Source organism: Centruroides vittatus, unplaced genomic scaffold (genome assembly GCF_030686945.1).
Source record: "Centruroides vittatus isolate TY-2023 unplaced genomic scaffold, ASM3068694v2 contig_1089, whole genome shotgun sequence".
Classification (NCBI taxonomy): domain Eukaryota; kingdom Metazoa; phylum Arthropoda; class Arachnida; order Scorpiones; family Buthidae; genus Centruroides; species Centruroides vittatus.
This window is the reverse complement of record NW_027120700.1, coordinates 779,794-806,418: the sequence shown is the minus strand read 5'-3', so window position 1 is coordinate 806,418 and position 26,625 is coordinate 779,794. Positions and strand designations below refer to the sequence as shown.

The following is a 26,625-nucleotide window of genomic DNA, read 5'->3' as shown; positions in this document are numbered from 1 at the left end:
ATATATTAATATAAATTAATCAGTAGAATTACCTTTGCTATTATTTAACTTAAAGATTACATTATAATTATAATCTAACTAAACATTTAAAGTTAATTATCTCTATCTCAAATGTTAAACCGAACCAAAGTTAAGTTTACTACCTAAATGTGTAAGAAGTTTTTAATTTATGGTGACCAGTCTAAATAATAAAAGCTCTTTAAGTATTTTTAAAAAAATGTTTTATTTCATTAAAAAAACATAAATTGCAGGATAGATAGATAGACAGATAACACTTTATTGCACCGAAAATACATCCATGCTGGATCCGCGCTGGATCCGCGCTGGATCCAGCTGGAATGATTTCAATCCAGCAAAAATCCAGCTGGATTCAAAACACTGCTGGATTGCAATCCCTATCTGCAACACTATTTCGTGGATATATTTACACCAAAATAATTACAGAATAAAAACTTGGATGTCAACTCACTGCTGTTTCTTATGCTTTCCCACGAATCAAGGCTGGATTTGCACATAAGCTAAATTAGGGCCTCACATTCGATACACTTAAAAACGTGTATCATTATTTTGTGGAGAAGAAGGGCCTATTATATCTTTTCCCGGGAATCAGGGCCGGCCTTCTCGATAAAGGGGCCCGGGTGCAAGAAACTATTTGGGCCCAAATGTTTTTCTAAAATAAAAAAATTTACAAAACACGAACATATATTAATGCATGTTTATTTAAAGCGTGATTTTGTTCTTGCTAATACATTAATTACTTCAGAAAAATTACTAAAAATACTGCATTCTTGATAATGTTGGGGCCCCCTCAATCGCGGGGCCCCGGTGCGTAGCATCCGCCGCACCCCCCGATGGCCGGCCCTGCCGGGAATATTTACATATTAACTCTGTAATAACCATACAAACAAAATTTTGGGCCAATTCAATCCCTTTTCTATATTTCACCAGAGATCGACAATATACAACACGAAGATAAAACATAAATCTTGTTTAAAATGACCTACAAGATATCGTTAAAAACACGTACATGTAAAACACTCGACGCCGACCTTTCTTTGTAGGATCCCACGTCAGTTACTTTAAACAGCACTAAAAAGATTTTTTTTTTTGTGAATATGTTGCCGATCATTTTAAAGATTTATGTTTCATCTTCGTGTTATATATTGTCGGTTTCTGGTGAAATACAGAAAGAGGATTAAATTGGCCCAAAATTTTTTATACGGTCATTACAGTGAGCCTATTATATGTTTAGGTTCACAACTAATTTAACTCTAGCCTTGCCAAGAAATATTAATTGTTTTGTTTATACTCTAATTGCTACAGCTCTGTATTTACTTCTTAAACTTAGGCCTTAAACTTGATTCCTCAAACAAAAAAATTTGAATCACCATGAATCTATTGTTATAAATTGTTTTTTAAAACATTAATTAATAGCTTACACCCACCAAGCTAATATTTCGATTTCGCTTCTACAACTGTTGATATGAAAAAAGAAATTTGATTTTAAAAGAGAAAACAAAAGACGTAGGCTGAAATAAACCTAGGCATTTCCGAAGTTAAGAGCAAAGATCTCACAAAACTTCATTAAAACGAAAAAGCATTTAACCCAGTGACAGGGTACTTAATAATACAAACAAACAGGTACTAGTTTCTTCGGATCGTGGCCACGATTCCGAAGAAACTAGTACCTGTTTGTTTGTTTTTTAAGTTATGGCAACTCAACACTTGGGCGATCTGCCTAGAAAATGCCTTCCGGGAGGTCTTTTTAAGGGTCACTGACCTCTATTCAGGCGTTACAGATGAAGAGAAAATCTGGAGAACTCCACGTGGCCAGTTCGTTCTGGCGAGGCGTGAACCCACGACCGAACCATAGTTGCCAGATCTGAAGGTTAAAAAGTAGCGTGGTTGTGCTCCAAAAGTAGCGGATTTCTACTGTTTGTAGCCCAAACAATAAAACTGAATTATTTTGCAACTATCCACTTTTACTAATGAAATAAGTTTGTAATATATATATATGGACATTTGGTGTATCTGCATCAATTTTCTCTAAATCAAAGCGAGTCATTCGCAGGCGCGGCGATTCATTTTTTGAACTTAGAAACTTAGCGACTGCGACTTTTGTTTTCAGTTTTAAGGCCTCTCTGTTTACACTGTATCAAGAATTGTTGTATCTGTTAGACTAGTTTAGAGATTGTCGGAGAGATTAGTAGAAACTAGTTAGACTCGCGTAACTGGTTATACAACAAAGAATACACAAAGATTACACTGTCTTGACTCACGGAAGGTCAGCGCTGGAAAGGGGAGTGTGAAACGAGGTCACCATCCCCGAAGGGTTAACAGCGTCACCAACCTTTTATTACGTAACGGAAGAACGTTTACAAAACATCGCGACACAATTCGTTGTACGTAACGATGTCGTATAACATTTGACAATAATTTCGATCGTTGATTTCAACAATATCAAAATTTAATAACTTTTGGATCGCGTATTGGGAGAGAAAATTGGCAATTCCAACAAGATAATGCTGCCATTCATGCATCAAAGTCAACTAAAAGTTGGTTTGCTGAAAAAAAAATTAATGTAATTGATTGGCCATCATGGAGTCCTGATATGAACCCAGGGAAATGTTAACAATGGAAGTGTTAAGAAAAAGCGACATGCAATATTTACAGGCGCAGATGCGTTTTTCCGGGAAATCGAACATATTTTCAGACCAATCTATAAATTCTCAAATTAGTCTGGAAACAGGGAAACCTAATTCTTGCATTCTGTGAAAAAAGATGAGATTGGCTATAATGTAATAATTTTAATCTTCGCTGTCGTTACTTTTGCCCGAGCAACACTGGGCCTATTCACTACATTTTGAGTAGACGTTTCCTTTTTTTTAGGTATTCCTTGGAATACCTAAAAAAAGGAAAAAAATGAAACGTCTACTAAAAATGTAGTGAAATCGTCAAATTAGAGAAAGGAACGTTCTAAAACAGACATAGAATCAAGATGTCAAGCGGGAAAAAACAGGAAAACGAAGTAGAAGTACAAATAAATTTGTGAGTAGCATATTTTCGTTTTAAAAAAAGAATTAAAAATAGGCCCATATTGATAGATATATGAGAGGAAAAAATTAATAAAATTAGCAGTGTCAGTGGCAATGGATTGTGGATTACTGGAGCGAACGACGGATAGAAAACGGAAGCAAAGTATCTTTATCTTTGTTAAACGTTGCAACTTTATTTATACAATTAAGTGTAATAAAATTAAAACTTTATTAGTTTTGTATGATACAATAAATATTATGCGATTTTATACAGTCAAACCTGTTTTTATGCGCTCTTTTTATGTGCGATTTTTATTTGTGCGATTTTTTTAATGCGAATTTTTAATTTGTGCGGTATAGTTGGCGACTAGTCTCGTGCGATTCGTCATGTCTCACGTTGACTTATTATAGCTAAATAAACTTATTATAGCATAAATGCAATTATTATAGTAATAATATTGCATGAATATGCGAAAAATGAAATAATTTACTTTTTAAGTCAACAAAACACCACCTGGACAAAAATATGTAAAACAGACGATAGACCAGACGATGCAGTCAAGTGCTGACATCTGTTGTCAATAAATTCTATTTCGTACGGTTTTGAGTTATTTTCTATGTGAGACTTTTTTTATGCGGTCCCTGTTGACCGCATAAAAAAATTATTTTTAAAATTGTGTTGCGAAAACTATTATTTACAGCCATTCGTGAAGTTTCGTGAGATTTTTTTTAATGCGTTTTTTTTAATGCGGTCCCTATCCCCCGCATAAAAACAGGTTTGACTGTATATGAAAATAAAGAAGTAGCGTATTTTTAGGAATTGTAGCCTGAAGGTAATTATTACTAGCCCAAAAAGTAGCGTGTCGCCCAATTTAAAATTTTTGTAGCGAGGGCACTTAAAAAGTAGCCCAATCCGCTACTTGTAGCCCAATCTGGCAACTATGGACCGAACTGACTCTCACGGCCGATTGCAGAGACATCGTTTAGAGGCCAACGGCGGTTTACAGATCGGATAGACCACGGCTCGGAAAAATTTCATTGAAGAGACAGCGTTTCTCGCTTGCCACAGTTTAAACAGCGATTAGAAACTAGTTATTTGACCTACTTTCTAGACTCACTCGACAGCAGGTTTAGAGGGCTTTTTGTAGTTTTGTGGTGGAAAAGTTTAGATAAAAAATGGATATCGTTCTTTTGATAAATGTTGTAAACGGTACGAATCGACAAAATTATTCATTAATTAATTGCTTGGAGCAAAAATAACAAAATTAAATACTTTAAATGTTCAAATTTCGATATTCAAATGGGAGAGGACTTAAAACTACAATTAATTTAAATAAGATGCATTTATTTACAATTAGAGTAGGCCTATCGTGTCGGTTATAAAACGTTAGAGGCTGAGGCATTTTGGGGTCATTGTAGTTACAGAACGTTCTGTTAAACAAACGAAACAATTTTAATAATTACCGAAACTTTTTATAGAAATAAAAAAAGTATATAAGAGTAATAATAAAATATTTAAAATTATTTATTTCTACAGTTACGAAGGGTGACAGTAATACGATGTCGAAATAATTCGTTAAAAATCTATTCTGAAAACGAATTTCGAATTCGGTATAAATTTTCTAAATATGAATTTGTTCGTATTTTAAACCGTATTGGCGACGAAATTAAATATCGAAATGGAAAATGGAAAATGGTCGTCATTAACTGCCGAACAATGGTTGTTGACGGCCTTAAGATTTTATTTCCGGAAGCTTTCGGAATATAGCTGGCGACCTTTTCTGACGTCACAAACGAATAACCCGATTGACCGAACGACTCCTAAAACAGGGGAGTAATGGCCAAGAAAGTAAGAGGCAGTGTTTTGCCGAAGTTCGAGTAGAGAGCGTTTAGAAATAGACGCTCGTCGTCTTTGCAACGCACTTTAAACCGCGGTTCAGCTAGTCAACGCCTATAGGCCGTTCTGTTGTTAAACGTCGTTTAACGTAAACTCTGTCTCTGCAATCGGCTGTCAGGGAACGGAACCGTTTGACCACTGGTGGGTCAACTAGTACCTGAATCCAAAGCCTTAGACCGCTTGGCCACCCTACCAACTCCTTGAAATCGTGCTCCAATTTCGTTCTTCAAACAGGCTCTTGCAATAGCCAAACATTTCGTTATGCAATTATATAACCTTCCGTCTATGTGTCCGACGTTTTTTTCGCTTGCAGCGACTAGAGCAGTCAGCTAATCGTTTGTCTTCTGACTTCAATTACAATGCGACAGGCTGTCGCTACTTTGAATATAGCGACTTTCTTTGAGATAAATTCCACACACCAGATATGGGTGAATACGGATGCGATCGTTTCTGTTTGCAACGTCAGCCTTTGATCGTTTCTTGCTTAAGTTTTGCGCTAAATTTTACACGTGACTACAACGTCTATCCGCGCGAAAATTTAAACGATTTTCCACTAAAAGTTTCTATCGCATTCTGCCAACACCTAAGCTGCGTTTCAGTTGCGCGTTGTTTACGATCCAATATCAGACGGTACATATAGTCACACAAGACCAGACATAACTTTTGGTTTGGCTGGGCATCCGTTGTAAAATCAAATTACGAAATTGATGACCTAAAAAATAACGATTTCCGAAAAAGTAACGATGGATAGCGTATTTCTGATGAAAACCCTATTCTTTTTTCGGGCGGTGTTCGTGACGCAATCGACCTCCGTCTATTACAAGTATTTGATTATAGTCGCAGGGAATTAATTACTTGTAGCCAATTTCTGTGGCAAACGCTTGGCTACTATAAAAGAACTTTATCCCTTGTTTTATCGGTGTCAGTCAGCATGAACAGTTACAATTTTGGTAACAGCGCAAGCAGTCGGTAGGGTGGCCGAGCGGTCTAAGGCGCTGGTTTAAGGCACCAGTCTCTTCGGAGGCGTGGGTTCGAATCCCACCCCTGCCAGTTAATCCGATTTTTTACGTCTAGTTTTGCGTCGATGTATGCAAATTAAATCGTTCGTTTTTGCAAGTCGCTATCGTTACTCTCTTTTTGTAGATTTGTACGGGAACGGACGAACGGAGAACGATGATATTACTACGTTTGCACAATGCGTTTATTGCAATCGCTTAAAAATCTAAGGCTATCGGAAAGATTTCTGAAGCGAATGCGAGTTTTGCACGTTACGATGGAAAACTGAAATAACAGAAACGTTGGCAGAGAAACCGTTTCTGCACACTTTGCATCAGTATTTGTCAAACATGACCGTTAAAATGTTTAGTAGAAATAAGGTAGAGGATAAAAAGAAAGCTTCGCATTTCAAGAATGCGTAAAAAATCGCATTAACTGGCAGGGGTGGGATTCGAACCCACGCCTCCGAAGAGACTGGTGCCTAAAACCAGCGCCTTAGACCACTCGGCCACCCTACCGCTCGAGCATGTTTGACAAATACTGCATCAATTAAGAAGACAAGAAAGTTTCGGTCTTTCTCCTAACCTCTTTCTTTAATTAACAATCGTAAATTTTGCATCATGTAACAATTCAATTACTGTGTAACAACTTAATATTATTAAAATTAATTCTCTTCTGATTTTAAAAGTAAAATCAATATCTTTGCGGTAAGTACAGCATGTTTTAATTTAGAGATTTTTAAAATACTGACACAAATTTAAAAGAATTCTTAGAATGTTAAGTCGGCATAATTATGTTTTAAAAATCTATATTTAAATAGAAATAATATTAAAATTTTTCTTTGAATATTGGTAGTAATAATTGTAACAGTAATATTCTTGAGCTTTTTTTTTTTTTTAACTCTTTCCGCCCTGTGGGCACTAAGAGGGCCTCTTTTAGTAGGCCCATTATGGGTTCGGCCAGGCCCACAATGGGGCGACCGGGTGGTGAGGGACGGGACCCGACATATCCGAACAGACCACCCCCCGAAAAATTCCTAGGGATTTCTCGACCCGTTCGGATTCGATCCCGGGTCCCCCAGAGCAGTAGTCTGCCACCTTGACCGCTCGGCCATCCGGCCGCTTATATTCTTGAGCTATAAATGTGGACTTTTATTGTGGTAACAAACATAATGAAATCACAATGTTATTAGTTTTGATATACTGTAGCATATATAAAATTACACTTTTTTACAGTTTTTCCGTCTTATGGATACTAAATTTCGCATTTTTTAAAAATCATATTCGCTGTGAATTTCGCAAGCCCATAATGGAGGAGACCGGATACGAGGGATAGGGTCCATCATACCATCCAAAAAAAAATTCCTGGGGTATTTCGACCCGCCGGATTAGTTTCCGGACCCTCTAGAGCGGTAGCCAGTACCTTAACTCCTCAGCCATCAGACCATTCAATATATGTAGCACGCTATGTATTTTAATTTTTGATCTTTGACACCTTCTGAATCTACCACCACTATCTAGGTAATGCCCAAGTTGCCAAACGCGTTAAGGACATCTTGTATAGGAAAACCCTCAAATTTATTTATGACCGGGCTTCATTTATCCATAATCTGGCATTGTCAACATATATTAGCAAGATTGAGGCCGAAGTTTTCAATGCGAAAACGTGTACGTCAGACGTTCAGCGCCGCCTTCCTGTAAGTCTAGAAGTTTGACAATGGCGTTTAGAAAGTCAGTGGAATCATGCTAGACGTTCCAAACGCCATTGTCAAACTTCTAGGTTTACAGGAAGGCGGCGCTGAACGTCCGACGTACACGTTTTCGCGTTGAAAACTTCGGCCTCAACTTCGCTATTTAGTTCAAATGTTTTTATTAATAAAAATATCAACAATTTACAATTTTTTTATAATTAAAACTCATTTTAATTTCATAATAGAAATAAGAACAACAAATTTTATGAAATTAACATGAATAATTTCACAAAATCTGAGGAGAAGAAGATTAATAATATTAAAGAGAATTACAAAGATTATTTTTTGATTCCCATTTCAAGAATTCCGCATCCAACTGAACGAACTGCAGAATTAGCTTGTCCAAAATTTTTTCATTTTGTTTTATATGGATCAGATCAATTGGACTTTATAAAAAGAACTAAAAATGTATTTTATATTGAGCCAGCCGTATTAGAAAAGTGTTTAGAATATCCCATACACCAATCATTTATAACAGAAGGATCCACAACAACTTCTGTAAAACATATATCGTAAGTTTTTATGCAAATTTTCTTCAGTAGCACGTAGTTTAGAAAGTATTATAGAATTTATAATAATTTTAAGTTTTATCAATTTGTACTTTAATACATTAATATTTATATAGAAAATAAGACCGGCCTAATATATAATATTTAAAATACTTTTCAAATTAATAAATGTATTTACAGTAAAATTCCTACTACACAAATAAAACCGAAATTAATTGTCTTTCCCGTTCCAAAAAGAGTAGTATCAAAATCGATATGCAGCGAACGATTGTCGCAACTTGCAAAACCGCGAATAAACTGGTCTTATAAATTAAAAGAGGAAATGGATCAATCTAAAAGAAAAATTGCCCAACGTATTGATAAAATTCCAAAAAATTTGCCTCAAAAAGAAAAACTTAATAAATTATTTAATTCTTCTCCTGTTTGCGTGTTTCCAAAGATTGAGAACGACACAAATAAAGGAACAATGCAAAGAGAAATCGTTTTCAAAGACAACGAAAAAGATAAAATGAAAAGAAAGGAGCATTCATCTTTATATAAAGTCGGATCGAATAAACTGAATACTTTACCTCCATTAAAACGGGAAAATAAGCTTTTCAAACACAAAAAGCATTATCTTAAAAAATCATAAAATTAAAAATCTACAGAGCAAAAATCGCTGGAAGAAAGAAAAGATTATTTAGAAAGTCCGAAAGATACAAAAGATAAAGAAAATCAGAAGCTAAAAGAAATTTTGAAGAAAATATTATCTAGAAAAACATCAAAAGTGATTTAATTGAAGTATTACCAGAGACACAAGAGAAATAAATATTTCTAAAAAAGCATAGTTTCATTTCAAGATAACTTAATTAAAATGGTGTTAAAATTACCGGGAAGTAGAAATAAATCGAGTTCAAATTATTATCTGAGTAGTCTGAATATGATTTAATCTACCCCTTGAAAAAGTTTGAAAGAAATTGACTAAATAATAGGTTTTTCCAATAACTTTTTTTGCCCTGTGGTCGTTGAAAGAGACCTTTTAGGAAGCCCGTTACGGATTCGGCCAAGCCCCAATGGAGTGGTGTAGTGGTGGAGGATGAGGCCCAACATATCCGGACAGCCCATCCCGAAAAATTCCTGGGATTTTTTGATCTGTCCAGATTTTGTCTCCCAAAGCAATAGCTGCCACTTGAGCCATCTCGGCAGCTGTACACCACATCAACAACCTTCACGCCAACTCTTCAGCGTACAAAGAAAAAATGTAAAAGATAATTACACTTTCTCTTACATTTTTTTCTTTGTACGCTGAGTCAACGTTGAACTATTCTATGGTAAAGCTTTTCGTTTTATAGTTTATTTCTTCATATGTACAGTACAATAACAACCTGGTCATATTTAACCCACGGTTATTACCTCTCGATACAACGCAAGTGGAAAATATCTTATTGGAAAATGTTCGTGAGAAAAGTATACAAACCTTGTGTAATAACTCTGTGACATTTACTCCGTAGTACAAACTCCCGTGTTTAATTTGTAAATAGAAGTATACGCGCACGTGTTACGTCTGAAGTTACATTATTTACAATTGAGAATATATTGCTACTTTTAAAAATTAACAGAAGATTTAATTCGGAAAATTATTTCATTTAATGCTTATATTGAAGTACTTAAAATATATCTGTGCGTATTGAAATTTAATATACGTAAAGATTTATTTATTTTTACGCTCATTAATTTTGTTAATAATTTAAACAATAATTCTAAATTCAATACATTCAGAATTAAAAATAATATCGTTAATATTACATTTAAGTCCGAATCCGAATTTATTCAGAAATACAATTTATTTTATGAAAATTAGTAGACTCATTTTGATTTATATTCCCAAACATTACTTTTTTTTGTTGCTTGTTATAGTTGCATGTATACAATTTCCTCTTCTTAATGTGATTTACATATAATATTGTCTGGATCAATAGTGTTTGCTATTTCGTGCAATATTTCAATTGGCTCATTGAACTTAATCCCATATAATTCAGCTTGAATATAAATTATATAAATTGATTACCAAAGAAGAGAGACTATTTTGATTTTACCAAATCATTCGAATTTAAGAAAATTAATTCTCTTATTGAATAATTTAGAGTAGACAAACAAGAGATATATCCATAGTAAACAAAAATTAAAACTTGTGTAATTTATATTCGTGGCAATTAATACATTACAAATAACAATAATAAAGATATTGCATATAAATTATAAATTTTTTATGGTCTCTATCATATATCAATTAATTGATATAGAGCGAACAAACTGGGCACTTGCCCCTCCGAAGGAACCACTAAAATATTCCATTGGTGTAATTAATTGTCTGCAAACTTTGCCACCCTCTGGAAAATCACCTGCGGAAGTCCATGCTAATTTGTACAGCTTTTTGTATTTTGTTTATTATAAGTGTTGTGAGACAAAGATTGACACTCTTTATTATGAAATTTTCCTTTAATACCTCTTATTATTACTAAACACTTATTTCATTAAACAAGAAATATCCAAAATATTTTGAAATATCTCTGTGAATTATATTTTAATTTATAAAGAATTATATAAAGTTTTAAAATATTTATTTTATTGCCTCATTTTACAGAAATTATATCATTTTAAATTTTGTAAGACGAATTCTATTAAATTCATAAATCTGTATTCGAATTTATTGTATTAAAAAATTTAGAAATTCTTAAAACTTGAAAGCATTCCAAAAATTATACCATCTTCTCACTTTTTACTAAAATAAAAATTATTTTAAATTAAATATAAAAGTAAAAACTAATAACTATAAGTAAAAAAAAGTATATATATATATATATATATATATAAATATATAAAGTCTTATAAAGTCTTAAAGAATATATATATATATATTCTTTAAGACTTTAATGAATACTTTATTTTATAATCTTTAGGCCTCAAAACTTACGTCTTTGTTGTCTCGTAAACCAGGAGATGAGAGCATCGTAATTGGAGGATGCTGCTCTTATAATCGAACGTCTTCGAAAATCATTTAAAGAATCCGTTTTATCATTGAACTTAACATGCTTTTCATCATCAATTTTAATAGGTTTTATAGGAGAAGAATGCCTACGACTTAAATTACTCCCTTTATAACCTTTAATTAAAAACATTTTTATATTATAAAATTAATAAATGAAGGCTTTGCGCAAGAATATGTTAACTCAGTTCCTTTGTTTATCATTGCTGAATTTCTACAAACAGGAAGATATGATTTCCAGATTCACGACCGGCGGCGCCCGCATATTGTATAAAAAAGGGGGAACAAGCTACAACAAAGGGCATTATATATTACACAAGAAGCTTCAAACTAACGATCAGCGCTACCACAAGGTGATCAAGTTTTGGCCAACATACGACGAAGTTGCATGTAACAATGGACGAATATAGTTTATTAGTTCCTTTATATTTGCATAATAGGCTAGAAGCCATGAAATTTTCTGTTATTTGGTAATAATAGAATCTGAAGTTCCCTTCGGGGATTGGGAAAAAGGCAATGCAGACGAAAAGGAGTTATGTGCCCCAAATGTCCCAATGTATGGGTGCCCCTGTTCTTGAAGATAAAAAGCTATGGCTGTCCATAAATTCTTATAGATAGGCCTATCAAACTCTAATTTCATTATCATCTGTTATCTGTCCTAAAATACTGAACACATGTACAGTGATTTTTCAATGAGTTAACATGTTCTTAAAATATATTACATTCAATAATAATATTAATAGTTTTATATTCTGTATTTTTTTAGATTTATAAAAAAAAATAATAATAATAAATATGAATAAAACTCTACCTTCACTTATAGAGTTTTTTGATGGCATTTTCACCTCAATTATATCTGTATGTGGTATCTACATAAAAGTATACAATAATTTAATTTATTTATATATAAATATTAATATTTAATATAGTAAATTTATATTTTTACTTCAGACGAAACATCACACTGTTTAAAACCAATTGGTAACTTGAAAGTTTCGCCTATTCCTTCAGACTGAAATTTCATACACTTATTATCATATTATAATTTTTATATTACTGCCTATTTATATTATAATTATTATTTTACCTGAATTAATGCAGAGTTGTCTCTGAAGTCAAATTCATCTTTATTTTCACATATTTTATGTATTATTGTTTGAATCTATAAAATATTTAAAAACAATTCGTTTAAAAAGTTATTTTTTCTATAATTATAAACTAAATTAATTAAATATATTTACGAGAATATTCCTGCACTCAGTTTCAATTCTTAAGTCGTTTTCAAGTTTATCCAACATATTTTCGTTTTTAAATATCTAAATTATTATAAATTTAATGCAATTATTATAATCATTTCTCTACTTTCCGAATGTTTACTTTAAAATTATCATAAATAATTAAATAATACTTATTACATAATTATATAATTTAAGTAATTCCTAGCTTTAGTTTTAAACGATCAATACAGGCCGAAGTTTGGAGCTGGGAATAGAGTGGTCCTTTTTGCCATTTTTTTGTTTTGTTTTTAGAACAACTTTTTTTGCATATAATAAAAAGAATGTTAAATATTTTGTACTTTGTTAGTAAAAATAACATTATAGAGGTAGAAAGAACAGCTCTATCATACAAGACCATCGAGAGAAGGGACGAGAAAAATCGCCTCGCCTCGACGGTCTTGTGTACAAATTATATTTTAAACATAGTTTAAATTATCAATCAGTTATTATATATGATAATTTCATTTTTAAAGAGAAATATGATAAAATTGCAGCTAAAAAAACACTCAAACTTACTTTATTTTCTAGAAAATCTACTTGTTTTTGAATATCGTTGTTGCTAATTTTAGCAATTTCGTCAAACTTATTTAAAAATATTGTTATTAATATACACAAAAAACAACAAATTATAATATCAAATAATAATATTTTCTTACTCTACTTGTCAGCTCGTTTATATTTTCTGAAAATACTCTTTCGCAATTCTTTAAATATGTACTTAATATACGAATCTAAGTTAAAAAAAAAAAAAAAAAAAAATACACATTTTAGTTTAAAGTATGTGAGAAGACAACACTAAATCATAGTTTTTTACAAAAATTTTTAAAGGATTTTCTCATAAGTTAAGATCGATTTATATGCATTTAAAATCGCAATACATGCATGTACTGTAGATATGCTCGTTAAAATGCCTGAAATATGCATTACGCGTGTTAAAAGCACCAGTAATATAGCTTACTCTAAAATTTGTAGGTTGAAATGAATATGTACGGGAAGAATATTTCTGTCTGAGAAAATCTTACTAACGTCTATTGCATCACACAGTTTAGACAGGAGAGTGTAAACATGCGACAATAGGTGGCATAAGGGATTTGAAAATTATGACGTAACGAAACACGTATTAGAATAATGTTTCATGTAGAAGGTACAAAATCGAGTCAATTACAGTGGAACATAATCCGCTACTGGTCAATTATAATTAAAATTACATGTTCGATAAAATTTTATAACTTTATATGCTATATAATCGATCATTATTCGATTTATCAACATTAGGGGGTTCGCTCTTTTATTCCCAATATAGACTAGGTTTATTCATAATAAAAATTTTGTGACGATTTATCGATTCCCGGGGGCACCCCCCGTGACAGAAAAAAAGTGTCGTGACGATTTTAAGTTAAGTATTTTACATACGAAACATGTATAAGATGTCTGAGAACGAGTCATTAGTCTAAAGTAGTGTTTTATTTTTGTTTATAGCCCTGTACAAATGATAAGAAATGAGCAAATTAGGTTATTAACTGAAAACAATAAAGTCTTTTTTCATCAGTTTTACATGTCTAGAATCCAAATTTCCGTACTAACTTTCTTAGTAGCTCAGAGTTAGCGTTTACTGTTTTACCCGTTTTAATACTAAATAATGTTAAATTTAAATGTTTTGAAACATTTAAATTCAACATTATTTAGTTAATAAATATAACATTTACAATAATTATTGTAAAGGTCCGCTTTTAGCGTAGCAGGTCGAAAAGCCACGCGACCGGGATAATTGGTCCCACCTGGCATTGGGGCTATAAACGGCCGGGGAGAACAAAGGTATAGTGTCCCCGTTTATGAGTACACGTCAATGTGTCTGCCACGTGTTGCTCGGTTTGAGAAATGTAAACAAGGGACGGACGCGACTGTAAGCTACGTCGTCGGGAGGAGGGCGGACGTCTTTGGAAGCTCCCAGGGGAAAAGAAGGACCCGATTGGTCGCAAGTTGTCGCCGTGGAACTCCTTAAATTGTAAGAGTGGCGAGAGGAACGGGGAGAAGGGCGAGAGACCGGATACGTGGTAGTCTCTGACACTTAGGAAGCCCTTGAGGTGTAGAGAGAGTTTTCTCCTCTTAGGAATTCCTCTGAGAAGGGTTAGTGTATAGACCGGACGGCCACACGGTTGAGCCAACTCCGCAAACCTACCGGAGTTTTCCCCAGAGTCTAATAGTCCCCAACAGACAAGCTGTTACGTGAGGCACCACACCTTTGTTGCATTGTGTGTGCAATGTTGTCAAACTTGTACATCCTGTAAATATTCACTGGACTGAGTGTGGAGGTGTAGCTTTCCTCGAACCATCGTACGGACATTCTCGAGTCGTAAGAACTAACTCGAGACGGATCATCGTAAAGATTTTAACGGATTACGTAAGGATCTTCACTATTATATTCCAGTTACTTCAAAGGACTTTGAACATTTAAAAGCTTAGGTATTTCTATGTCAATAAAAAACGTGTTCTTTTGTGTTACATTAAAAAAGCGAGTTAATCAAAATTTTAAAAAATTTAATTTCTGGTGCTCACATTCATCTGTATCTGTATGGCAGAATGCTATTTCTCATATAAAGTTTACATGAGTTTTACATGAGCCCAACATAGTATCCCAACATCCCAACAAAATTTCGGGATAAACATGAAAACAAATTGGAATGGATTACGAGTTCTAGGAAAATTGAAGGTGACAACCAACGACCACATGGCCTGATAGGTTTGGATAATATACAACCACCGGAGATACTTTTAACACACTATACATCATTTGAAAACAAAAAAAGTAGTACTTGCAATCCTACAGACAAACTATAAAGTTTTTAATGCACTTATTTAGACCGGAAACTAGCAAAATCTACAAAATGTGCAGTAAAAATGCTCATAAAGTATGCATTATCGGACAACCATAAGTTGATCTAGTTACACCCAATCGTGTTCATACCGATTAGGTTTAAACAATATAACAATTGAAAAATTAATTGAATAAATAATAATGCATAAAATAACTATATTTAATTTATATTTGTATACAATTCAAAAACTTTAATTTAAAAAAAGTCGATATGAAAATCTTACTTGTTGATAGGCATCACTAGATTTTAAAATCTCTTCTGTGGATGGCGTGATAAAATCTGAATTAATCTATACATAATTATGTAAATATTAAGTATTAATAAAGTTATACAAAACCATAAGCTTAAAATAATTTTAAAATTATAATTTTAACTTACTATTTTAAAATCTTCCTCCTTTGAGTTTCTTTCTCTCTGTTTTAAATATTATCATGTTATTACTCGTGAATATTTCTTTTGTTACTTTTATTTACACCTTTACCTTTGAAAACGTTCGCAGATATGAAGCGATAGCTGCAATAAAGACAAACCAAGCTATAAGTGGATCATTAACACAACACCATATCCAGGCTGAAAGAAAATGCTGAAGGATCGATCCTATAAACAGAAGAAAATTCTGAGCAATACTTTTGAGGATAAAATTAAATGTAAAGCTCTGTTTTTCGTCCACTTCCTTTTGCAAATTCTGTAAAAAAAAAGCAAATAAAGTAAATATATTTGAATTTTTTCATGTCTTATTCTAAAGTTTTCACTTAATACTTATTTAAGTTTATTAAAACTGTTTATATTATGAAACAACGTTTAAATAGCTTTCATTATAAAAAAATATACTAATTTAATCGAATATTATTAGAAAACTTACAGATTCCACTTCATAATTTTCCCAAAACTGCAAGTTAGGTATACAGAATTCGCCTTCGCTATTCTTTTTCGCATCATGTACTTCATCTATGATAATAATATATTGCATTGAGTGTGTAATTTTCTGTTATACTATGGCGCTAGCGATGCATAGTATATATTTATGCATCATAATTGGGAAAATTTCAATAAAATTTCATTCTTAAATGTTCATAACTTACAGAGTTATATCTTGTATAAGTTATGATTATTTGATACAAGATACTTCAATTGTGTTTTCTTGATTAAAGAAATAATTATTTCAATAATGAATAAAAACATTATTTTAGTATATAATATATAAATTTATAAGATATTTATATCTATATAATATTATTTTGCTTATAAGCCAACTATTAATTTACCTTGCGATATTTCTGACTTCCAAAAGTACACAATTGGTGTACGTGACGAATAGCATATAATTAAACTTAAACAGGCTAATAAGGTTATTATAATGCTGCAAGTATAAATAAAAATTCTAATTTTATTCATAATTTTTAACGTTTTACGTGAATATATATATATAAGAACAAAATCCTAATCAAATTTTGAAATGTTCTTTCTTAAAAATTCGAATTTTGTTTCATAAATAAATACGTTTTTATTTTAGTCTTTACGACAACTGTTTTTGTTCTAAATTAAAATATATTTATTTTATAGAAATAAAAGTATAATACTGTATTCTAAATAATGGAAGTGATCAATTTAAATTCATTAACGGGTTAAATTTACCTATGGTATACAAAATGGCGGCTCGTCTTTGATTCCAGAAAATAGAAGAAAGGAAACAGTGGGGATGCACGTTCTAACCTAACCTAACCTAACCTATTGTTGGCCCTAACAGAACGTTTTTTCAATACTCATCGTGGGTTCAACCTGGCCCACAATGAAGCCACCTGATCATAAGGGACGAGGCCCGACATTTCCGGGAATAAATTACCCATTAAAAATTCCTAGGATTCGATCTCGGTTTTTCCAGAACGGTCGGATGACGTCTTAATCGTCTCGACCATCAGGATGTCCGTTTTACCTGCGTTTAAAAATATATATTTGTAAGCAAAAATTCATTTATTAATTTAGAAATGTTATATCATATAAAGAAAAGCTAATCGTGTCAGAGTTTATTACCGTTAAAATCACATTTAATTCAGAAGCACATCGGATTTACACGAAAAGCGTTGCTGTTGTTATTAATGATGATTGATTGAAGGTAAATGGCCTTCAGCACTTATATAAAAAGTCAATATAAGTGTTTGTGTAGATACAAATAGATCTAGTTATCTTGCATTTACTTGTCAATTTTGCATTAGTCCATTATAATTGATACAGTAACTTATAAAGATTTACTGCAGTTTCTATTGGATGTATTTTCATAAGAAGATTTAATTAGTTTTAAGAAATTTAAATTGATAAGTTATTTAAATGCTATGTAAAAGATAGCTAATTAATACAAATATTACAATCTCTTTTCGTTATGGCATTATAGTTTAATGTATAATATACAGTAAAATCTGTCAAAAATGGAACCTGAATAAAACGGAAACCTGCCTGAACGAAAAAAATTATTTGGTACCGTGAGATTCCGGTTTACACAGGTTTTACTGTAAATGCTCTAAAAAAAAAAAAAAAAATGCTTCATATAAACCTTTTATAACATTAATTCTTAAAATTCACGTGTTAAAAGTATTAATTTATCGATTACTTATTTCATAACACTAGTAAATGATTTATTTAACAAGACTAGCCATTTTTAATGAACAATTATTACACGTAAAACTACAAGTACCGTATTAGTTTAACACCAGTACAATTGTACTACTAAAGCTAATAAATCTGTAATATTTTAAGTGGTTTACAAAGCTTATTTCCATTATTATGATACATTAACAGATATTATTAGCGTAATTCACGCAAATATATAATAAGTTTAAGTGTTTAATGGATGTTTATGCCGATGACTTTTAGTATTCGTTTATATCACGCCACTTTCCGTGTATGTAAAGAAAATTTACTTAATGGATATCCGAATACATTGCACTTTTTACCACTTGTCTTATCTGTAAAATTATAACTTATTATTTTTTATATAGTTTATTTAGGTATACTTTATTTCATAAACAAATTTATTGATATTTATGAAGCAAACTATTATTTACATCTAAGTATGCAGTAAGTTGCTAATTGAAAACGTTATATTGTTTTAAATATGATAAACATTACTATAGAAAAATTAGTTTTAAAGGAGACATTAATAATTAAACCGATTTATAAATATAATTTACGCATTTAAGACAAATTTCTGGAGCAAATTCAAATCAATGGGAAAAAAAGATCACGTGGTTTTTTTCTGTTGGATTGTTTTCTGTGGATTATTTTTTCACGCAAAACACTCGGCCGCTCGCTATCAAAGGAAGAACTTCCACAATACAAAATGCCTGCTATCATCGTATCTTTATTATTTTTATATTTAACTATAACAGGTAAAGGTAAGATGTTTTATAAATTATTTTGTATTTTAAATCAGCAAAACTTTAAGATCTTTCTTCACATTAAAAGGGGTTTAAGTAAGGAAAGGTAATTATTTAAAAATTTAAAATACATAACGTATTTAATTCTGAATTCCAACCGTTGATTTTAACTTGGTTCATCACAATATATAATTTATTTTTCAAATAGGTCTAGAGGCATCCAAGTGTCGTTTTCCTGACAATTATAGAGGAAATTATTTTTCGAGAAATTCTAATAATGTAGTAGAAGTGACGATTGAAGACGATGAGATTAAGCCTTGGGGAAAATGCCATTCGAAGAATTTTGATTGGTTTATTTTAGCTCAAAGGTAATTTTTATATTTTTGAGTAATATTAAATTAAATTTCTTAGCTTTATAATTCCTGATACGTTAATCATTTATTTCTTGCAATAACAAACTTATTATAATTTTAATACTTAAATTCGTTCGATCTCAGTTAAACGTATAAAAAAAAACCAAGATAAAGTTAATATTTCTATTAATTTATTTTAAAATAATATGTAGCGGGTTAGTTCTAAAATTTGTAAATTGAATATCATTTCTTTGGGAAGATTTAAATTAGAAATTTAAGCAATATCGAAATAAAATAGCCCATATAACAAAGTATTAGCGAGGTTGAGGCCGAAGTTTTCAACGCGAAAACGTGTACGTCAAACGTTCAGCGGCGCTTTCCTGTAAGCCTAGAACAGGGATGGCGAACCTTTTTGAGTCCGCGTGCCATATTGTAAGCATACTTAGCTTTAAAGATGTTAATGCGTGCCAATGTCTTAGACTTCGAATAATGATATTTAAAGAAATTAAACAAATACGCTTTAATTCGAATAAACGTAAAAAATCTGATTGAAAGAAAAGATGATCAGGTGATAAACAGAAAGGATGATTGAAAAAGACAGAAATCATATGATACATTACGTGCCAGATGATTTCTCTTACGTGCCACTTTGGGCACGCGTGCCATAGGTTTGCCATCCCTGGCCTAGAAGTTTGACAATGACGTTTGGAAAGTCTGTGGAATCATGCTAGACGTTCCAAACGCCATTGTCAAACTTCTAGGCTTACAGGAAGGCAGCGCTGAACGTCAGACGTACACGTTTTCGCGTTGAAAACTTCGACCTCAACCTCTCTATTGACATCTTAGAATTGATTGGAAACATTAATTGAATGGAAACAAAGATTGGAAACATTTTTTTATATGACCTCTCAATCTCATCCAATGGATGAAATTTTCATTGAAACCTTTCTTATTTTGAGAAAATCATAGAAAATTACTTTATTTCGAACACACACCTAGATCATTGTAATTAATAAAATTGATGTTTTGTATAAATAAATATTTAATAAGCAATTACAAACGTCAATACATTTTTTTTATTAATTCGAGTTTTCTGGAAACCACAGATAACATCGTGCAACCAGATGAAATATCTGGAATAAAATATCTTTTTAAAACTGTATTTAAAAATGATTGAAATATATAAAGTATGTTCCACTCAGAATTTATAATTTACTGTTTTTGTATTAGTCAGAAAATGTTTATTAGAGGGATTGATTTTTGGTAATTAAAGGTCGAAGGATGGGGACGATAAAAGGGATTGTGTGTATCTCCAGTAAGGTCAGTCTTAATGATGATTTTACTTGTTACTAGCACTTACAATTTTTTATAAAATCCATCTCTACCCTCATAATTAAGCTATTTGCCATTTTATTTTAGTTAAAAATATTAAAACTTTTTAATAAAATATAATAACAGATGGCTCCACCAATGTTGCCGGGAAAGTTAAGCAACTCTTCTAGATTTTTTTTTACCAGTTTTGGTTTAAGTAACAGCAAAATCATTATGGAGATTAATTTTTATTGACGAGTTTAACGTTATAAACTGTTTCGTGTCTTGTAACATGTTCGCAAAAATCCAGCAGAGCTGCATAACTTTACCAGTAAAAAAATTTAAAATTGTAGTGGCGCCATCTGTTATGGTACTTTAAAACATTTTATATTATTAACCATTATTAAATGGCAAAACGCTTAATTTTGAAACTAGAGATACATTTTATAAAAGAAAATAAAATTTTTATACACTGAAACATCGGTTTTCGAACATAATTCGTTTTTAAAAGTTCTAAAACCGAAACAGATTTTTCCATAAGAAACAATATAAAATGGGCTAATTCTTTCCTGGCCTCCAAAATAAAACCTTTTTTTTTTTACCTTTTTTTGCTGTATTTCATGTATCAAAATGCATACAAAAGATAATTTCATTCATCCTAACCTTTAAACACGAATTCCTGGATGTCATTTATATTACATGAATTAACATGAATTTAAATCAAATTAATTAATAAAAACCAACTGCAGCACACACTGAAAAACGAAAGTAGTATCTTTCCTGCATTGAAATCTAATTTAAATTCCAACGTCATCGATGATTCGTGTCGTGACGTCTAATGACGCAAGGCGATCTCGGTGCCACCAACTTCTGAATCGGTAGTCCTTTCGTTGATTGGTTGGACCGTCGACATTCTTTAACGTAGGAAGTATAGGTAGTTCACCATTTTTGTCTCTGATCTGTGGCAGGCTCTTGCCGAGTAGTTTGTTTGGCAAACGGTGCAATAATGAGTTCGAAATTCTGTTCGTGAACCGATTTGCTCGAAATCCAAGATTTGACTGTATTGATAATGAACAAAATCTACATTAAGTCTGATTATACTCCCACCCACCAGTGCCCCAGTGGATAAAATCACTGAACGCTGGTAGTTGGTCGTAGCTTCGTGCCTCGCCAACAGGCTGGCCACGTTGAGTTTTCCGGGTTTTCTTCACATTAGTACCACGTAAATAAGGGCCAGTTTCCCATAAAAGATCTTTCAAGAGGCACTCTTTCCTCGGCAGATTGTCCACGTGTTACATTGCCTTATGCCAATAAAACTAAATCGATCCTACTCGAGATATGACACGATCCCCTCTATCTCCTCATCTCCGCGACCTTTTATAACCACCAAAATTTAATAGCATCAATGCTCCTAATAAGGGAACCACACTACAAAATTTTCAAAAAGAGACATGAAATATTAAACTTCAAAGTAGGTGAACAAAATCGTGACCTTCCCACACAAACTCCCGAATTTTTTTCTATATTTATGCATTTCTCGGCGTTTTAAGAGTCCCGGAGTCCAAAAATGTAAAAATCTTCCAGGATTTTCGACCGATCGCTATAACATTCCATTTATATATTTGTATTCTGTTTTGGAATCCAGTACTCAAATTACATTCACGTGGAATTAATATAGAAATAAATTGAAGAATGTAAAGCAGAGATACGCAATATTTAATTGTATTATATTTCATAGACTATCTCGTTTTACCATAGAATTGTATTTTATTTAAATTACTTGTCCATTTGTTAATTTAAAATACTGAATTTTGAGCGTACTGTAGTCATTTTATACACACCACATTTTGAATTAATATAATCTGTATATTCAGATTGCATTTACAATTATTCAGTGAGGAAAATAAATTATTTTTTTTTTTTTTACTAACAGAAATCAAAACAAGAGCTGTTTAAAATGTGTTCAGTTAATATTAAGAAGTCCTTTGATAATTGAAGTTCTAGCAGAAGGTAATATAAATTAATAAAATTAAAACATTAATATAAATATATAATTATCATTAATTTTCGAATGTAGATTTAAGTTCATGCCATTCAGAAGAGCAGATTTTTTGTCCAAATGCCATCGCAGTGTCATCGAAAAAGTATTTTCTTTATCGTAAGTTTAATTTTTAAAATGTTTTCAACTGTATACAATAAAATTTTAATAATAATTGATTCTCTAAAGGTCAAGAAACGCTACAAGATTATCATCATTCAGAAATTCTTTGTCCGTTCAGAGGAAAATTCCGAATGGCATACTCAGCTGATGGAGGGAAACGAAGATGCTATTCTTTTATTTCGGAATTGATCAATTGTCCGATTTCTGATACTTTCCACATTAAATATAAAAATTGTAGCTTTTCAGAAAAAGGTCAGAGATTGTATAAACATAATATTAAAATGATTGGTTAAATTTACCTATGGTATACAAAATGGCGGCGTCTCTAATTCCAGCAAACAGAAGAAGGAAAACAGTGGGGACGCAAGTTCTAACCTAACCTATTCTAATAAATTACCATAATTATTACCAGCCAAATTATTAGAATAGATTAGGTTAGGTTAGAACGTGCGTCCCCACTGTTTTCCTTCTGTTTGCTGGAATTGGAGACGAGCCGCCATTTTGTATACTATAGGTAAATTTAACCAAATATTTAGATAATAATTTTAAAATGTGTAAATGAAAACATTCAATTATGTGTAATTTTGTTTAGTAATAAATTTTAAAATTGCTTTATGGTGTAGTATAAATATATATATATATAATTTTGAATATTTAAATTTTTACAATATAAAAGATTAATCGTAATAGATATGTTAATGAATTTTTTAAGTTTTTTTTTACAGTAAAGTAACTATTGTGTTATATTCTTTCATTAAGAATTAAGATTTCAATGTTTGGGAGATTGGGATGCCTTTGAAAACCAACGTTATATCATTCTGAAAAAGAAAGATGAAAGAAATGAATTGAAACTCTTATGTGGAGTAAGTATAAAAGAAAAGTTTGCATTCATACTTAATTTTATTTGTCTTACGGAGATATTTATACTGGTTATATTTTGATACGAAATAATACAAATCATTCTCTGATTTTTTAAAGTTATATCGACGAGATATTCAAAATGAAAATATATATTTGGCTTTATCGAGTGATGACAGATGCGGAACGTTACATTCTTCAATTATTGGCCAAGAAACAATGATTCTTCATCCAGGCACGATAGATTTCTACTTTTAAAATTTATATCGAAAAAGACTTGCTTTATACTATAATTTCATTATTTATATTGTTTTTATAGTTCAAATTTCAAATAAGTTTGTTAAAGACCTGAGTTGTTCGTTTCCTGAATGGTCACTTGGTCAATGGGAAGATTTAACCGTTGAACGAAATATTATCAATTATGGCGGAAATGAAAAAATAAATTTTCACGCATCTCATTGTATTCGAATGGAAAATCCTTTCTACTCAAATAGATATTTAATATATGCGATAGATAAGTGGTAATGTTATTTATTTGTATTTTGAATTTCATTCTATTATTATAAAAGTAAATTAATTCTTGTATTTTTCATTCAAAGTGATAAAAAAACATATGGTTGTATATGGTTGGTCAATAGAACAATGAATATCATTGAATTTCAGTTAGGTGCGTATATTATTATTATTAATTTATTTTATTACATTAACATAGTGTTATTCACTAATTTTTGTGTTATGTCCAGTCACCGTTTTATTGAATTTTTTATTTAAAAAAAGGCCTTTCTACTTACATATTTTCTCCTAATCTTAAAAATAATTTAGTAGAGAATATGAAATATTGTTGAAAAATGATTTTTTGAAATACTGTATTTTCTTTTGTCATTATGTACCTATATTCTTTCGTTATAAAATACTTATTAAAGTGTATTAGATTACATATTGATATATAAATTCAATTTCTTTTTCATACTATGTAATTTAGTATGTATCTTGTGGCTTAATTAATCTTAATTGTGTAATCTTAATCAATCAATCATATTATTTTATTTATTTTTGTATAAAAGTTTATATAATTTTTCCAGGTAAACGATTTGAAAGCATTAATGATACCTCTTCTGTTTTGTGTTCAAACGATCAGTTTAATAATAAAAGCTGGTTTACAAAACTCAGTAAGTTAATAGTTATGTATTTTCTTTTACTATTGGCTAACTTAGAGACATTTCATTTTATATAAATTAGGAAAAATAAATTTCTGACCTGTTATCATAAGTTCAATATTTTCAAAAGAAATTTATCTTAATTATAGTCTAAACTTGAAACATTTTGCATGTAACATTTTGATGAAAAAATTTAACTAAAATTATCTATTCATGCAATTCAAGTAATCGTTTATGTATCATATAATGAACTATATTCTTTTACAGATAACTCGGAAAAAAATATAATTCATTATAATTTGGATTTCTTCAGTTAGTGGCAGGGCCGTGGCTAGAGTATTTGGCACCAGAGGCAAACTTAAATATGGTGCCTGTTCGATAAGCCTCTCATTAGTCTGTTACAAATTTAAAAATCATAAAAAATACTTTTTATTAACATAATGCATATTATATTACAAGTGCACGTGATAATGTAATTTTTCATATTTGAATGTGATAATTTTCTATGAATTTGTTAGTTCGCCATGTAACAATTTTGTTGCCCCATGGTCTGGGCGTCTTGGGTATGTGTACCCCTTTGCCCCTGTCGTTCTATGACCCTGGTTAGTGGTGAATTAAAGATAATCCTAGGCTATTCCAATTTTTACGAATATACGAGTATTATTTATTATTATTATTACTACTACTATCATAAAGACATGCAAAATTAGATCATGTAATATATATGTATATAACGGAACAACAGTAGTCCGTTAATAGATCTTTACAATGGTGAGTCTTATTTTCGTTGATAGACAATGTTTATTATTTTATACCGAAATCGCATAAGGTAAAAATATTTGAATAATACAAATACTGTATTAAATTTTTAAAATAGGAAGTGATACGAATGAAACTTTACCTTTTCCGATAATGGGGGAATATTTTGGCATTCTTCCATTTCAAGAAGATCTATGCCTCAGAATAATGACTGATTGTGTCCAGCCGGATTTATTATTACAAAAAATAGTAAAGTGCCACGATATAAATGAAGTCTTAGAAGGTATTTTCTTTTGTTTTTAAACATTTATAAATTAAAATCGTTAATCTTGAGTTTTTTTTCAGTTAATCATTATTTCTGCTACGGAAATTGGATAGATGGGACAATTGTTTATTCTTATGCTTTTCACTTAGAAAGTAAAGAAATGAGATGTTTTGTAAGTAATATAAAATAACAATTAAATACATATAAATCCTCTCATTTAATAGATTTTGAATTATATTTTCAGGCAGGAAAGATAGATGAGAATACGGTAAAAATTGTCGAAATTGGAGAGAATTGTATTAGACAACAAACCCCTCTTCAAAAACCGATGGATTTAATTAAAATAGGTTTATAATAGAATTACCGTTTAAATATGATTAATATTTTTTAAAGTAAAATTAATTATTTTTTAATTTAATAGGAAGCTGCCTAACTGATAACATGAAATCCGAAAATACTTCCATATCTTCAGGATCATCGGTGCCCGCTTCGACAATGAACAGTAATATGCACGTGTTTAAATTTCATTTAATATTAACATTAAAATGCTCTCTAAAGTGATATTGTGTTTATATAATTCTTTCAGCTATGGTTGTAAATTCATCACCTGCTATTGCTGGATTTTTATATTGGCTCTTTGCTTTACTTCACGCTGCTCATGAATTAAAATGCCCATTAGATCGTATTTGCATATTATTTTGACAAGAAATTTTGTAATTATGAAATTAGATTGAATTGTTTTAAAGATTTATGTACAATTTTATAAAACTATAATCGAAATAGCTTTATTTAACATATGGTAAGGATCGACGTTTGGTGATATGGGTAATGTGGTTATGTTTCTACAAAGAATCGCCATATTACTATTACAGATAGTAAGTTAACATTTGCATAATATATGACAGGGAAAGTTTAAAATAAACTTTTTGTCGTTATTACGGCATGGGCCTATCCTATCGTGTGCTGTGGAGACGAAAGATTTTGTCTTGACATTGCTGATTGTTGCTATTTCCTTAGCCGCTGGT

General features: G+C 31.2%; 2 protein-coding genes and 2 non-coding genes across 5 annotated transcripts; 2 read left to right on the top strand and 2 right to left on the bottom strand.

Annotated features, from left to right (window-relative positions):
- Positions 1-5,900: 5,900 nt before the first annotated feature.
- On the top strand, positions 5,901-5,982 carry TRNAL-AAG (transfer RNA leucine (anticodon AAG)). Its single transcript has one exon. It is a non-coding gene; the product is annotated as a tRNA-Leu (tRNA).
- Positions 5,983-6,364: 382 nt separating this feature from the next.
- TRNAL-UAG (transfer RNA leucine (anticodon UAG)) lies at positions 6,365-6,446 on the bottom strand. Its single transcript has one exon. It is a non-coding gene; the product is annotated as a tRNA-Leu (tRNA).
- A 4,232-nt stretch (positions 6,447-10,678) lies between these two features.
- On the bottom strand, positions 10,679-18,554 carry LOC136975355 (uncharacterized). Its single transcript, XM_067270413.1, has 15 exons — positions 18,551-18,554; positions 17,209-17,263; positions 16,631-16,725; positions 16,228-16,313; positions 15,847-16,050; positions 15,744-15,779; positions 15,589-15,654; positions 13,146-13,220; positions 13,006-13,071; positions 12,454-12,528; positions 12,300-12,374; positions 12,159-12,224; positions 12,024-12,081; positions 11,141-11,329; positions 10,679-10,948 (listed from the first exon to the last, which is right to left on the bottom strand). The coding sequence occupies exons 1-15, from the start codon at positions 18,552-18,554 to the stop codon at positions 10,926-10,928; spliced, it is 1,173 nt and encodes a 390-aa protein (XP_067126514.1). The 3' UTR covers positions 10,679-10,925.
- Positions 18,555-18,642: 88 nt separating this feature from the next.
- Positions 18,643-26,533, top strand: LOC136975403 (uncharacterized). 2 transcript variants are annotated; one of them, XM_067270452.1, is made up of 15 exons: positions 18,643-18,754; positions 18,945-19,104; positions 22,334-22,410; positions 22,478-22,558; positions 22,628-22,813; positions 23,321-23,424; positions 23,540-23,654; positions 23,739-23,940; positions 24,019-24,086; positions 24,502-24,588; positions 25,454-25,618; positions 25,681-25,772; positions 25,845-25,947; positions 26,022-26,102; positions 26,187-26,533. In XM_067270452.1, exons 1-15 carry the CDS (start codon positions 18,700-18,702, stop codon positions 26,300-26,302), a joined length of 1,692 nt encoding a protein of 563 aa, XP_067126553.1. In that variant the 5' UTR covers positions 18,643-18,699; the 3' UTR covers positions 26,303-26,533. The 2 variants fall into 2 exon arrangements, with proteins under 2 accessions (XP_067126553.1, XP_067126561.1); XM_067270460.1 differs by having other exon boundaries at positions 18,681-18,748.
- Positions 26,534-26,625: the final 92 nt, after the last annotated feature.

Excerpts from the sequence above, each read along its gene's own strand:
- LOC136975355 (XM_067270413.1), bottom strand. Across the intron at positions 15,780-15,846 it reads ATCTGCGAACGTTTTCAAAG|AGAGAAAGAAACTCAAAGGA; the intron begins GTAAAGGTGTAA and ends TATTTAAAACAG. Across the intron at positions 12,082-12,158 it reads AGTGTGATGTTTCGTCTGAA|ATACCACATACAGATATAAT; the intron begins GTAAAAATATAA and ends ACTTTTATGTAG.
- LOC136975403 (XM_067270452.1), top strand. The coding sequence starts at position 18,700 with ATGCCTGCTATCATCGTATCTTTATTATTTTTATATTTAACTATAACA. Across the intron at positions 23,941-24,018 it reads ATATATGCGATAGATAAGTG|TGATAAAAAAACATATGGTT; the intron begins GTAATGTTATTT and ends TTTCATTCAAAG. Across the intron at positions 25,773-25,844 it reads GTAAAGAAATGAGATGTTTT|GCAGGAAAGATAGATGAGAA; the intron begins GTAAGTAATATA and ends TTATATTTTCAG.